This window comes from Akebia trifoliata, chromosome 10, assembly GCF_017979445.1.
Source record: "Akebia trifoliata isolate Shusen 1 chromosome 10, ASM1797944v1, whole genome shotgun sequence".
NCBI classification, from domain to species: Eukaryota; Viridiplantae; Streptophyta; class Magnoliopsida; order Ranunculales; family Lardizabalaceae; genus Akebia; species Akebia trifoliata.
Window position 1 is genome coordinate 26,398,804 of NC_141384.1, and position 16,250 is coordinate 26,415,053.

At 34.7% G+C, this 16,250-nt stretch overlaps 1 protein-coding gene across 1 annotated transcript; it reads left to right on the forward strand.

The window, feature by feature from the left end:
• The first annotated feature begins 8,795 nt into the window (after positions 1 to 8,795).
• LOC147393478 (pectinesterase 2-like) lies at positions 8,796 to 10,778 on the forward strand. Its single transcript, XM_086456861.1, has 2 exons — positions 8,796 to 9,702; positions 9,808 to 10,778. Exons 1-2 carry the CDS (start codon positions 8,835 to 8,837, stop codon positions 10,500 to 10,502), a joined length of 1,563 nt encoding a protein of 520 aa, XP_086312987.1. The 5' UTR covers positions 8,796 to 8,834; the 3' UTR covers positions 10,503 to 10,778.
• Positions 10,779 to 16,250: the final 5,472 nt, after the last annotated feature.

Genomic DNA, 16,250 nt, shown 5'->3' on the forward strand with positions numbered 1-16,250 from the left:
AATTTGTCGAAAATTTGACGTTTTTTATTTTGGAAGCGGAGCGGTGAATGTTGGGAAGTCGTAAGGTAGGCCGAGTCTTTTTGGTAGGTCTCCTAAACCATTGAGAGGTCTTAGGGGCCTCGGGTTGGTAAAAATGTCACTTTTCAATGACTTGGGCCTTTAAGGCCCGTTGGCCCATTTATTTAGAAAATCGATATTTTTGGGCCCTTTCGAGAAGTGGCCCGTTCAAATTGAGGTGTCTACAGAAACAATAGATTGTTTCTTGCTTTTCCACGAAATAAGAGAATCACACAAAAAGATACAGAAACCAGTAACAGACTTGCGATCTGTGGGATTGCTGCCATGATCAGCATCAAAGTATGCACGCAATTCAAGGGAAGAGGTCGATGAAAGTAAAAGACTCTGAAAGATTGTACCCCGAAGATACCGCAAAATACGAAGAACAGCTGCCCAATGAACTGTAGTAGGAGAAGCAACAAACTGACTAACAACATGAACAGCATATGCAATATCTGGACGAGTAATAGTGAGATATACCAAGCTCCCAACAATAGTACGGTATAAAGTAGGATCTGACAAAGGTAAACCATCAGAAAAAGAATACTTTACGTTAACCTCAATGGGAGTATCAACAGTCTTATTATCCGTAAGTCTAGCCCGCTCAAGAATATCTGCAACATATTTTGACTGAGAAAGAAGATAACCTCTGGGTGAGCAAGCTACCTCAATACCCAAGAAATATCGTAGAGAACCCAAATCTTTCATTTCAAACTATCTAGCTAACTCTGTCTTCAAAACTGAAATACCATCAATATCATCACCAGTAATAATCATGTCATCAACATATAAAGACAGAATGATACGACCTGCATCAGTGCACTTAACAAAAAGAGCAGAATCATACTACTAGAAGTAAATCCAAGGGAAGAGATCACAACAGAAAATTTCTCAAACCAAGCACGAGGTGCTTGTTTGAGACCATATAATGCTTTCTTGAGCTTGCAAACAAACCCAGAATCATGTGGAACACCAGGAGGTGGCACCATATAAACTTCTTCTTGAAGATCTCCATTCAAGAAGGCATTTTTAACATCAAGTTGAGAAATATGCCACTGACGAACTGAAGCTACTGCAATAAGAGTACGAATAGTAGTCATTTTTGCAACAGGAGCAAATGTCTCCTCATAATCCATACCATACTATTGAGAGTACCCTTTTGCAACCAACCTAGCTTTGTATCGCGCAATAGATCCATTAGAATTAGTCTTGATCTTATATACCCAACGACAACCAATAACACTCTTACCAGGAGGTAGAGGAACCATATCCCAAGTACCTGTCTTATGCAAAGCAGAAAGTTCCTCATCCATAGCTTGTTGCCAAAGAGGATCAATAATTGCCTCTTTATAGGAAGAGGGCTCAGAGATACAATGAATAGAAGCTAAAAAGGAAGTAAAAGATGAAGAATAACAAGAATAAGCAAAATCTGGTAACTTTGTAGACTTACGAGTGCGTATGGATTGGCGTAGAGGTGGATCCACAATCTCAGACGGAGCTTGAGAGACCATAGGAGAAGAAGAAGCTTCAGGTGTACCGGAAAGCAAAGTGTCAGTACCAACAGAATGATCAATACAAATTGGTTGTAAAGATAACGGTGTAAGAACATGAGAAGGGGTATTTGAAGTACTAGGAACCTAAGATGACAAACTATCAGAATCCTCAGAAAAAGGATCTATACGAATAAGATCAGATCTAGTCAAGTTATGAGTAGTGGATGGAATAGAAAAGTAAGGTATATGCTCGAGAAAAACAACATGACGAGATACATAAAGTTTCTGAGTTATTGGATCAAAACAACGATACCCCTTTTTACCTTCACCATAACCAAGAAAAACACAAATAGCAGATCGAGAGGACAACTTGCTGCGTTCTACATGAGGACAAAAAACAAAACAAGTACAACCAAAAACTCTAAAGAAAGAATAATCAGGAGCCTACCCATACAACTTTTCGAAAGGAGAAAAACCTGAAGTATGAGAAGATGGAATTGTATTAATCAAACTTACAGCAGTAAGAACAGCTTCACCCCAAAACACACTAGGAACATAAGCAGACAACAAGAGAGAACGAGCAGTTTCAATAATGTGCCTATGTTTTCTTTCAGCAACACCATTTTGCTCAGGAGTATCTGTACAAGAAGTTTGATGAATAGTTCCATTTAAGGCAAGCAACTCACAAAATTTATCAGAAGTATATTCCCCACCCAAATCACACCTAAAACATTTGATAATAGCAGAATGTTGAGTTTTAACAAGAGCACGGAAGGCTGTGTATATCTCAAAGAATTCAGAACGATGTTTCATTAAATAAACCCAACAATAACGAGTATGATCATCAATAAAAGAAACATAATATCGAGACCCTCCTTTTGTGGCAACAGGAGAAGGTCCCCATACATCAGAATGAATCAAGTCAAATGGATAAGAAGAAATAGAAATACTTCGATTAAAAGGTAAAGCTGAAAATTTTGCCAGTTTACATCCACTACAATCAGAAATATCAGAAGTTTGCAAATTTCCTAAAGCCCCTGTAGAAACCAAAAATCTCAAACGAGAAGACGAAACATGACCTAGGCGAGAATGCCATAAATAAAAACTAGAAGAAGAAGGACTCAAACGAAAATAAGACAAATCAACACTAGTAGCAGCAGCAACTGGCACTTTTAACCCATCCAAAATATATAATCCTCCCTTCCTACGGCCTGTCCCAATCAGCTTCTGAGACTGCAGATCCTGCACATAACAAGAAGAAAAAGAAAACGTGACTAAATTACCAGAATCACATAACTGACCAACAGAAGCAAGATTTAATGTGAGTTTAGGGATATGATAAACATTAGGGAGAGACAAGTGCGGTGTGACAACAGAACCAACACCTGCTAAAGGCATAGGAGTGCCATCAGCAGTCATGACAAGAATAGAATTCGAAGGAGACATAGAAGTAAAAGATGAAAAATCTGGAGACATATGATGTGAAGCACCAGAATCCAAGACCCATACAGAATGTGACATACCTGAAGAACTATGAGGCAACTGACCTACTGAAGAAGAAGCAGACATAGCTTGTGGTTGTAAAGAGAGAAACTTCTGAAATTGCTCAGCCAGAGTACTAGGATCAGTGAAGGGATCTGATGAAACTACTGCTGCAGTATTAGACTGTGGTGGTTTATAACCCTGAGATGGTCTATGAGCATTAGATTGTGACTGGTTGCCAGGCTTCCAAGCTTGAAATTGCTGCTGCGATTGATTCTGCTGTCTCAACTTAGGACATTGAGCCTTCCAATGTCCTTTCTGCTTACAGAAACTACACTCATCGAAGGCAACTCGTGTGTAAGGCTTATTCTGATTATTAGAAGGGGACTTAGAAGGTACTGCTAACACAGAAGGACTAGAAGTAGAAAGAATTCCCTTTTCAGAATAAGACTTAAGACGTATTTCTTCAGCCAATAACTCACTAACAACTGAGTCAACAGAAGGAAGTGGAGAACGATGCAAAATTGAACCTCTAAGTCCTTCAAAATCACTGCGAAGAGCCGTTAAAAATTGTACCAACCGTTGCTGCTCTCTCCAAGCAATATAGGCACCACATGCCTTTAATTCTGCCGATTCTGTAAGAGCCAATTGATCCCAAAGATCTGTCATAGCAGAATAAAACTCCTGAATACTCATGTTCTTCTGTTGAAGAGCTCGTATGTCATTCTCCAATTGATACTGCTTTGCAAAATTGGACTGAGTGAATAACTTTTGCAGATGATCCCAAACCTCCTTTGCTGTCTCATACTTCGCCAACTGTGTACCTATGGAATGCTCAACAGAATTGTTAATCCAAGTAATAATTTTTGCATTGTTTGCTTCCCAGGTATCTATCAAAGCAGCGTAACCCTCATCAGTATTCCTAGGTTTCACAGAAGTTCCACTAACATATCCCCACATCTTTTTACCCTTAAGAAAATTTCTCGTCACGTAACTCCAATACGAATAATTCTTTCCATCCAACCTCACACTCACAGATTGAAGCGAATCGTCTCTTTTAGTAGCCATAATAAATAGAAACAAAGATAACCAGATCGTAAAAGAAAGGAAAACCAAATACCAGATTGCAGAAACTGAATGAAAACCCTATCGAAATCGTCTCTTTTCAGATTGCAGAAACTGAACGAAAACCCTATCGAAATCGTCTTTTTTCAGATTGCAGAAACTGAACGAAAATCCTTTCAAAATTGTCTAAAAAAAAACTTTGTGTAAGATCAAACCTCGTTCCATAAACGCTCTGATACCATGTTAAACAATCCAAAAACACACAGAAAAAGAAAAAGGCTCCTATTTTATTGATTCTACGTAAAAGCAATTGAATACAAAAAGAATGATTTAACCTAAATACAAAGAGACTATATATAGGTTAAGTCAAAGAAAATTGAAAAGACTATTCTACCCTTAAATAAACAATAAATAGAAAATTACCCTATATTTCTTAACAGTAGATACTCACACAACATCTCCTATTCATAGATCTACGCCAGTCTTTATACAGTAGGATGCAAAATTGTCTATTTTTCAAACATGGATCAAAGTAGTGGATCTGGGTTATTAAATTGGATCCTTATCAGAATCAAATGCTTTATCTAGATCCGAAGTCATCATATGAGCATGATTTTGATTAATTGGAGGGTCATTTTTGTCCTAGACTGACAAACTTAGGCAGCCAAAGATAGTTGAAAAAGTCATTGGATGCAATATGAAAAGAATGGAAATATAAGGACATATCACTAATATATTGAATTTACAAGGGTATAATTCTAATTACTGAAAATTTGTTGAAGACAACACATTACTTACTGGATGCATGGAACCCGGAACCCATTGATTAGTGGAGCCAACAAATATAGAAAATCCTAAACAATTATTTCTAATGCTCCCCAGTTGCATAAATCCTCTAAATAATTGTCATTAAATAATAACAAGTTGTGTGAAATTTTGGGGTTGATCCTTTTGTTAACCAAAATGGAATGTCAATGGTGATTTTACATATCTCATCACGAACTAATCATCTTCATTTCTTTTCTGATTGGACTTTTTATTGATTACTCTTAAGTCTTAAATAAACTCCCACACGTTAACACCTAAGTATTAGAATCTTACATTATCTTCACACCATATAATCCATACATTTAATGAAATATTTCATTTGAAATGATTTATTTATTTGGTTGATAGGAAGGAAGTCCATTATTTGGACACTATGATGTTACCTGGAATACACGCAATACATGGATAAGGTGAGGAAGAATTTTAAATGGGGTAGAGACAATAATATAAGAATTTTTTGGGGCTGCTTTTAGTTTTATTTTGATAAAAAACACTTTACAGATTCAAAAGTATATCTGTTGGTGCTCTTTGGTTTACACAATAGCCAGAAAGTTAAAAAGGGTTAGAATTAAGCTGAAGCTTAAGTTAGTGCAAAAATAAAGACATTTTGGGATTAAAATGTTCATTTTTCTTATTAATAATAAATTTTTTGGACTTTTTCTAGGTTTACACAATTGGTCTCTTCTTCACTCCTTGCATTTTTTTTTTAAATTTAATTGGTAAGCCTATTTTCAATGAGATTAGTAACTTGATGGCGGTAATTAAATGAGTTTATAAATGGTATCATCACTCATAGAGTTTATCAAATAAGCAACATGCATGCACTTTCCACTCTTTGTATGTATAGAAGTTATTTTTTAGTTGATTTCACTGAATGCCTACGGCCTCTACAATTGATTTGAGATCCACTTCGTAAACATTGTCATTAAACAATATTCGATGTCATAATGGCAATTCTCACATAAATGATAAAGAAGTCCTCCAATTAGTAGGTTACAACAAATATGGCCTATTTCACAATGCGAAAAAAGTTCAAATTTGACGGATCAAGAGGTTGAATTGGCATCAAATTTTTCATTGTCAAAATTTTTTTTTCAACGGATCGAAACTGTCAAATTAATGAAGGATGAGAGAAATTCGACAGTTCTAAGCCGTCAAATATGAGAACATCAAGAATTTCGACGATCCTAGACCGTCAAAATTCAATTTCTAAAATTTGTGGGCCTTGATCCGATAATTTTTTATGTCGAAATTTCCAGTTTTCATATAGTGTTCAGCAAGAAAGAGGTATAAAAAAATCAAGAATTCTAGACCTATGAATGGTAACTACTTCATATCACGTAGCAGTCGATTCAATAAAAAAATCCAATCACTACACATATATTGGAAGTTTAGTATGTACATCCATCAATTAAGAGCATTCAGTAAGAGACCCCTTCTAATAAAGTAAAAGAAAAAAAGAGGCATGCTGGGGTGATACAGGATTTATTGTGATTCTCACAATTTTAACGTGGACATGCATACATAACCGTGGATGATTTTTACTTGTATTGCAAGAAAGTACATTTATGATTATGTGTACATCCTACATAAGACTTGTAAGAATTACAGTAAATACCCTATGTCATTCCAACATTTTTCAAGAAAGAAATGTGGGTAACGAAATCCATCCCCATAGGTATGAAAGGAGAACAATCTACATTAAGAAAATCTCTTTCTTGTCCCTCCCAAACCGCCCACATGGAAATATACATAGATGAATGGTCAATCTCGTAACTCGAGCTCAAGCGTATGTGTACGAGGATTATAATAGGAAATTAAGAAAATTTAAAGGGTTAAGGGTCAAGGGTCAAGGGTTCAGAGTCCTAAAAGGATAACTATAACATATATCCAATGAGAGAAATTATATTATCGACAGGTGTCAAAGTATGCATATGACAATCTTGACAAGATCATGTCTGAAAGGTGATGTATGTGATTATCATGATTTGACAAGTTAAAGAGATTTCAATAGGACAAAATATGGATATAAGTTAGGCAAGGGAAGGCAAACGATTTTGTACTAGACCCACTTATTCTTCTCTTCCGTAGGAGATGAATGAACGGAATTGAAAAATAGAGGGGCAGCTGGCATTTATCGAACAACTTGGTTAAAGATGAATAGTCAAGGCAGGCAGTCTAAAATTATTATTCAAGGACGATGTCTAAAGTCTGCTCAAGATAAGGAGAAAAGCCACAATAGTAGCCCCATTTTCAATTAAAAACAACTATGCTCGCAGTTCAATGTGGGATTTTCTAATTAGAGTTGGTGAGTCTACCCTTAATATCCAAGGAATAGATTTAGGTTCTACGTTTTGGTGCATGTTTGAGATGCTCTTTGTGTTTCAAACTCATGACATGACAATTGACAGGTGTGGAGCTAGGAAGGAGACAATGGGGGCAGTTGCCCCCACTCAATTATTATTATTTTTTTTTGACATTTTAGATATCTTTGAATTTATGCTTAACTCAAGATACCCTTACATTTTGAACGATATGCCTGACCCTGTTGCCCCCACTCCCTCATCTCCCTCTTATTTTTGCCCCCTCTCCTTCTATAAGTTTGCTCCCACTAAAAGAAAATCCTAACTCCGCCCCTACCCCTTGACCTAGGTCTTCTATTATAGATTATTGAAAATGACCTAAATATGTTGATAGTCAACCTTTAAAAAAAAAAAAAAAAACTCTTGATTTTTCTCTCATAAATATGTCAGTTTCAAGTTCTATAACTTGTATGGTAAATTATTTTTTAATCTTTTCAACATTATCTTCAATTTATCGTTTTCAACTTCACCTTAACCACTTTAGAAAACTCTTGATTTTTTCTGTCTATAATTCCATTGTCTTCTAGTTATTTGAAAGTTCGATCTTATTTTTGTGATTTGATTGAAATAAAAAAAATCTTAACGTTGAAGATGAATGTAAAAATATTTTATCCAAAGAAGTTAATGATAACACTTTCGAGAAAGAAAAATCAAAGGCTTATTTTACTACATGTTGAAGATGATGGCATTTTAAGTCACTTTTCATTAGTCTATTAGAATGGATTGATGTCTAGGGAGGCATGTCATCAGTTTGAAAACATAGTGAGGTATCAAAACATTTATCAAAAGAAGCATAGGGGTATGTTTAAATCACCGATTACAAAATTATGGATAACAACATTAGTATTATTTTGGTTAAAGTAGGAGTATTTTATAAATAGCGACACATGGTGCGTATAAATTATATTTTGTAGAGACCATCAACACCCCCACCATAGAAATAATATGGAACTGCCCATGATCATCTGCTTGGTAAGTGTAAGAAATTCTATAATTTTAGAATCGTGCCCATTAATTATGAGACAATCACTTATTCATAAACCTCTAGTTCATATTTTCAATCTCATGAAAACCTTTTGATTTCATGTATCCTTATTCCCCTATTAAGTGTAAAGTCCAACAATCTTCCCCCATATAATCTAATACAGTACTATCTTTTAAATGATGGTTTAACGTTTCTTACTGTCTCAAAATATTTCGATTGATTCTAGAACAGAATAGTTAATGTTTTCTAATTATTTTGGATTGCAATAAATCATAGGACACAAGCTTACGTGACCAAACTTTAAACCTCGGTCCAAATCAAGGGCTTTCATGCCCCTGAATATCATCTTTAGTCAACAAATTAAAAAAGTCAAAAGTTTATAACCGTGTCCTTGATGATCAACTGGTGAACTACATTTTTATATAAAAATCAACTTTGACACCTTATCATCGTCACTAGTCATCAAACCTCTATATAAGGAGGACCTTAGAGGTATGATATTCAAAACAAAGACCAGCAAACCCTAGGTCATTTGAGTCATAGACATCCATCGATCCAGTAATGGGTCTCGAACTGTTTCTTACACTTGTGTCCATTTCTCTTCTTTTGTCTCCTGCCTTTGCAGATAACACTCCTTCAGGCATAAAACAATGGTGTAGCCAAACACCATACCCACAACAATGCGAATATTTCATGCTTCACAACAACCATTCTTCTAACATCAAAGGAAAGTCAGATTTCAAAAAAATTGAAACCCAAGTTGCCCTTGACCGAGCCCTCCGTGCCCAAAGCCACACATTGTGGCTCGGTCAAAAGTGCCGAAACAAGAAGGAGAAGGAAGCATGGGCTGACTGCTTAGCCCTCTACGAGAACACCGTAATTCAACTCAACCACACCATCAACTTGTACGGTAAGTGCACTGACCCTGACATGCAAACATGGATCAGCACGGCCCTTACGAACCTCGAGACATGTCGTACTGGCTTCATTGAGCTTGGGGTCTCAGACTACATCTTACCTTTAATGTCTAACAATAATGTTTCCAAGTTGATTCGCAATTGTTTGGCCACCAACAAGCTTCCTCAAAATGAGCAAAAATATGAAGAAGGGTTCCCTAGCTGGGTATCGGTCGGTGATCGAAAGCTATTGCAGTCATCTTCACCGGCTTCACAGGCGAATCTTGTAGTGGCCTTAGATGGGTCGGGGAACTTCAAGACCATTAAAGCCGCTCTCGATGCAGTTTCAAGCCAGAGGAAGGGAAGTGGGAGGTTTGTGATTTATGTTAAGGCAGGGAGCTATAAGGAGAATTTGGATTTAGGGAACAAGTTGAATAATATCATGTTGATTGGAGATGGCATAGGGAAGACTATTGTTACTGGAAGCAGGATTGTTGGAGGTGGTTCCACCACCTTTAACTCAGCTACTGTTGGTAAGCACAATCAGCTTTGATATGCATAGTTTAAAGATTTAACCAGATTTTGTTATTTATTATATATATTTCACCCTTAAAATGACCATTCCATTTTATTCACAGCTGTTACTGGTGATGGATTTATTGGACGGGACATGACATTCCGTAACACAGCCGGACCAACAAATGGTCAGGCAGTGGCGCTACGTTCGGGCTCCGATCTCTCAGTTTTCTACAAATGCAGTTTTGAAGGATATCAAGACACCCTCTATGTTCACTCTCAAAGGCAATTTTATAGAGAATGCGATGTATATGGCACAGTCGATTTCATCTTTGGAAATGCAGCCGTAGTTTTCCAAAACTGTAACGTTTACGGCCGTAGGCCCAATGGAGGGCGAGGGACACTCACAATAACAGCCCAAGGTCGCACAGATCCAAACCAAAACACTGGAATATCATTCCATAATTGTAGAGTAACAGCTGCTTCTGATCTAAAACCCGTTCAAAGCGCGACGAAGACATACCTAGGAAGGCCATGGAGGTCATATTCTCGAGTAGTCTTCCTCCAGACGTTTCTCGATAATTTGATCGACCCAGCGGGTTGGTTGAAATGGAGTAGTGATGCTGATCTCAAGACCTTGTACTATGGGGAGTATAAGAACACTGGTCCGGGTTCTTCGACAGCAAATAGAGTGAAATGGGGTGGTTTTCACGTCATAACAAGTGCAACTGAAGCATCCAAGTTCAGTGTTGCAAATTTAATTTCAGGCAATTCATGGTTACCCTCAACCAATGTGCCTTTCACTTCCGGCCTTTGATTTTCTTCATTAATGCTCTCCTTTGCATCGATTATTGTTAGACCAGTTAAAGTTTCTTGCCACATGGGTGGAGAGACAGAAAATAAGTTAAGAGATGTAATCTTGTCTTAAATTATTTTGCAAATGGTTGTATTCAAATTCAAGTTTCTCGCCACATGGGTTGAGAGACACAATAAACAGATGTAATCTTATCTTAAATCCTGTCGCAGATAGATGTAATCAAATTCAAGTTTATTGTCTTAAATTTGAAATATGAAATGAAATCTGAATGTGAATGTTGTTGATGTTCTTTATCAATTATATGTGTAATTCCAATGTCAAAGCCTTCAAAAGGACGTTAGCATCTGTAAGAGAATGTGATGCATCATATGCATGGGATACATTGAATCATATTTGTCCATGTGTCTCATCACAGAAAGGAAGGTTATGATTGAAAATAAAATATTAGCAAAATCTATTAAGATATTCTACAGTACCTATAACTCCTAATGGAGAAGATCTTAATGGATATTATTAAATATTAATTTTATTTTTCATTACAACCTTCCTTTTGTGATGAGATGTGAGATACATCGCCAATGATATAATGTATCTCATGTGTCATAAAATAATTGCATCTAGTTCTCTGACAACGTCCTCTATGACCATTTTTTCCTGATATTATGATCACTTTTTCTAACGAATTTATAAATAAGAACATACAAAAATTACAACCATCTTGGGGTTGGTCAATTTAATCAACCTCTTATAAACGCTTTTCAAACCACTAATGAAAGACTATATACGGACATAAACATAACATTTCTTTTTGATTTAGAAGCAAAGGAAGTCAAAAAAATCCACCAAATTGTTAGCATATCTAAAAACATGTCTAACATCCCATTGGATGTTCCTTAGAATATGCAACCTACTAGTTATTAAGTTTATCATTCTTCACAGAAAAGCTCCCCTTTTTAAATCACTAACCAATGAGTTGGAATCTGATTCAATAATTACTTTTTTCCCTCCAAATTCATAAGATTTAAATCATGTAGCAAGATCGAAAACTCAACTACATTGTCCATTGTACTTCAAAAGTAAATGAAGGCTACCTTCAAAAATGAGACATTTATGAAAAAACATGACCAACTTTTGATGAATTTACGATTTTGGCTCACTGTTCGTTTTAATTACCAAAATGTAAATGGTAACGATATCAGAGGTTTGAAAGTGACAATTTCACAGGTTTTAAGTGACAATCTCACAGGTTTCACTACTTTTAGCTAGATCGTCATTATACAAACCAGTGAGATTGTCACTTTAAACTTGCGATCTCGATCACTTGAAGAACCTATGATTTCGCACGATCATGTTTTAGTAATTAAAATGAATAATGAATCAGAATCATAAATTATTATTATTATTATATTTTTTATAAGCAAGCAAAGATATAATAAAAGAAAGAAAAAGCAAATTACAAAATTTTGGAGTTTGGGAGATTCAGTTGCTCTCCAACTGATCCAGGATAATCTCCGTAGATAGTCTATAGTAAATTAGGAATAACTTTGTCATACCAATGATTCCAAAGGTATTGGACAGATGATTTAGAGGGCTACGCGACTGAATGCCTACAAAAACGTTTCGACATTATTTACCTCTTCGAAATCACAGTCAAAGTTGAATTTTCTATTTATAGAATCTTTGACTCCAAATAACTTTTAATTCGATTGTGATTCTGAATTTGTAACAGAAAAGAGTTTTAACGTATTTAGGATTCTTAATCAAATTATGAAGTAATTAAAAATTTACTATTTTTAGACTTACTATAAATAGTATTACTATTTATAGTAAGTATGTCAATTAGAATAAAACTAAGTTTTTGTTCTTTCTTTTTTAATAAATACCATTGTAACTCTGTTTGGAGGGATAAAGAGAAAATTAATAAAACAATTTCATTTTCTCCAATTATTGGATTTTTTCTTCATATGAGATTTGTTTGGATTACCAACAAATGCTTTTTTATTAAGAAAAAGAAGAGAATTAATAGAAGTAAAAAAATTAGAAGAACTCGGGGATGAAGCATAGGTCGCAAGAGCATCAGCAGTGTTATTCCCTTCGTCAAAAATTGGTCACGAAATGATAATTTACCCTTAAAAAACTGCCTGAATCATTTCTTAGCACACTACCTACACCAGCTGAAGCATTTTTCAAACTTGACCCGTCTAGATTTAATTTTCACCAGCCCACTACTGGCTTCTCCCATTTGATCAAAACAACTCTATTATCAGTATTTGTAGCAGACCAAAAGACGTGTTTTAATTCATTTACCCATCTATCAACTGTTTTTTATCACTTGGACCTTAAATCTTCTTTTATCTTTAAAGATTAGTCGATTTCTTGTCAACCAAACTTCCCAAATTAACGAATAAAAAATTCTCATTTTTCTTTTACCGTAAAATGGTTAAAGAAAAAAAAAATGTTGCCATTATAGAATGACAACAAAATTCTAGCTTTTCACTAAAAGGAATATAAATATTTTTCAAGGATAATTGTGAGAAGTGGCAGACTAGTTGATCACTTAGTGCAGTTACATTCCAACATAAAATAAAATAAAATAAAATTGTACTTATGGGGGTGTTTGATTACACAGAAAACTCTAAGGAAAATAGTTTACCATGGAAAACTTATATTTGATGGCGTTTGAGAGCAAAGCGACAAATCTTTTCTCACCCCTCCTCCCTAAGAACATGATTGGTGGCATGACACCAAATTCATATCTTATAATTTAATTTTCAAAAAAAAAAAAAAAGATCCTTTAATTAGTATTTTAAATTATAAGTAACCCTTTTCATACTTGTTCGCTTCCTCATGGTCTCATAGTTTCCACATAATTTCAAATCTTACTAAGGGTCTTTGAGCTCAAATAGATTATCAAACTGGAAATCCAACACCATAGCCTCTAGATTTCATTAGAAAAGTAAGATAAAAAAATATATCCAAAACCTTATGACTCCCAAATTGAAAATTAAAATTTACTTTTGAAAGGTTCGCTGAATGACCCTTGTAAGATTTGAAATCGTACCATGGTAAGGTTAGATTTACTATATCTACATATATAAATTAATAAACTTATACCACCCAATTTAAATGAAAGAGCGGAAAGAGATTTTCCATAATGTGCTCAAACAGTGGAAAATGATTTGTTAGTACATTGTTTGACAGAAAAACCATTTTCTTGGCAAATGATTAGTCAGATAAATATTTTCCCTACAATCAAATACACCCTAAATTCTTAATTATCTCACTCTTCCTTTTTCTTCGTCAACATCATTTTCTTCTTTTTCTAATACGTGTGGGCCTATATAACATTTATTTGCTACAGCATAAAGAGAATTGTCTTGAACGAAACATAATGAAATGAGTTGAAAAGATCACAAAGACTTCTCCATAAGGTCCAATTAGTATGGTGAAGAAATGAATATTAGAAAATATCTTTTACGTTGTGTTTGGATTGAGAGAAATGGAGAGAAGAGAAGAGAAATAAAATAAATGAGTTTCTCTCCATTTCTCTTGTTTGGAATGTTAAGTGGGGAGAGAATAGAAAAAACTTGGAGAGAAACAAAAAAGGTGAGTGTTTTTTCTCTTCAAAAGTGGAGAGAAACCCTTTTAAAATATTTTATAATTCCAATTTTACCCCTAAATCTCTTTTAAGATATTTTAAAATTTCAAAATTGTCCAAGTTCTCTCCTATCAATCCAAACATGGTGGAGAAAATTTGATTTTCTCTTCTCTTCTTTTCTTTTAATGAGTTGCTCTTGTCTCCAGTTCTCTCAATCCAAACATAACCTTAAGTTGGGCATAACCGACAGCTTTTGATTTGCATGTTAATATTAATAGCAATCCCAATACTTTATTTTCCATAAAAAAACCCTATAAAATTAGTTTTAATTTTTTTATTTTCCTATGGAAGAGAAAAAGGAAAAAAGAAGAAATATTTTATTACTATTTTATGATGCCATTTTTTGGTTGCAAGTATTAGAAAAGTCAAAAAATTATAATTAAAGCAAGAAAACGCTTTAATTTGTCTGTTATTACATATTAGACAAAAAAAAAAAAAAAACTTTTTTAGGAGAATTTTTTAAGAAAAAAAGAAAGATAAAAAATGTTGCATGCTAACAACGCATGTTTGCACTTGGCGTTGGCATTTCCTTAGATTGATATTCCCTTATACCATCTTCTCTTGACAATATTATTACTTTGAAGTTGGGACATTAATTTTATAATTTATGAAAGGCATCTTGATGTTTGTCCATTAGCTCTCGCTAGGTAGGGCTTCTCTCAAGGCAATTTGCACGCCATCTTGTCTAAATCTATTAACATAAGAATCAAGATTGTGACCCATGAAATCTACATGTTGACATTATTATAGGTTAATTTGGCAGTAATGTCCATGCCTCCATTATTCTTCCTAAATTTTTGTGCTGAATACAGGGGTGGAGTCAGGATTTTCTTGTAGTGGGGGCAAACTATGGTTAGTTGTATAGTTGAAGAAGTTGAACCTGAATGATTTTAGGAAGAAATTTAGAGGTTTTTTATTAGAAGTTGAAGAAAATGATATTTAAGTCATTTTCAATTAATATATGAGAAGGCCTAATATATGAGAAGGCCTGGTCAAGAGGCAATGTGATTAACAAAAAATTGAAGTGAGAGGGGCCAAAAATTGGAGGGAGGTGAGGGGGCAACTACGGAGAGAGGTGATGGGGTGGGGACAAATGGGAAATGTAATTAGTTGAAAATATAGTGTTTCAAAGTCCTCCGGGGACAATTGCTCTCACCAACTCCGTACTAACTCCACCCGTGCTAAATAATGGAGTTGGCCACCATTATTCTTCTTGAGCTCAAGGACCCTCGTCAGACCATCTAGTCCCATCTTGCCTGGTATCTATGAATATGGTGCTCTAAGAGGCCAATTATCTCTCTTTAGCTAGTCGGATCTACGGGTTGACATATCCCAATCATAAATAATAATAATAATAAAGAAAAGATAATTTGGAGGTTTTCTTTATTTTCTTTTCCTTTTTGTAAGCAAACAGAGAAATTTAAAAAATAATAATAATAATAAGTCCTAAAAAATAAATTTGGGTTCCAAAACAAAAGAAATGGAAAACGTCAATTTAGTTAAAAATGGACAACATTCCCCAGAGATTCCCTTAGAGACAGATCTCTAGGAAACTCGTACTCTGTTATTCTCTTTCGATTGAAATATCATTATCCTTTTGAAAATAAGGGAGCAAATGATAGACAATTAAAAGTAAACAACCGATGATTTGAAAGGTGTGTTCTATATTATATTAATTTTGACTTGATCGCATCCTTGACTTAGAGAGGTTTCCATTGGTACGAAACCCATTGATTTTGACCCATTGGAAGTTTGTTTTGGCCGTATATATCAAATGTTTAGCCAAAATACTAATTTCTCTGTGTGTGAGTTGGAAGCATCATATGTCTTCTGAGTTTTGGTGTGGAACGGAGCCCACTACGTAGGACTGTCAACACATGCTTATCGGTTTGGATGCAGTAATATCTGAATCCAAAATTTTTATTTGATATTCGAATTTAAATTCGAATCTGACGTATATTCTAAAACTCTATCTAAATTCGAATCCGATTATCCTATCTGATATTAGATAATATTTGATTAGAATTTGAATAATTTGTATATATAAAAAAAAAACATTATTTTTTTCTTTTTCCAATTGATTTTTATTA

Excerpts from the sequence above, each read along its gene's own strand:
- LOC147393478 (XM_086456861.1), top strand. The coding sequence starts at position 8,835 with ATGGGTCTCGAACTGTTTCTTACACTTGTGTCCATTTCTCTTCTTTTG. Across the intron at positions 9,703-9,807 it reads CTTTAACTCAGCTACTGTTG|CTGTTACTGGTGATGGATTT; the intron begins GTAAGCACAATC and ends TTTTATTCACAG.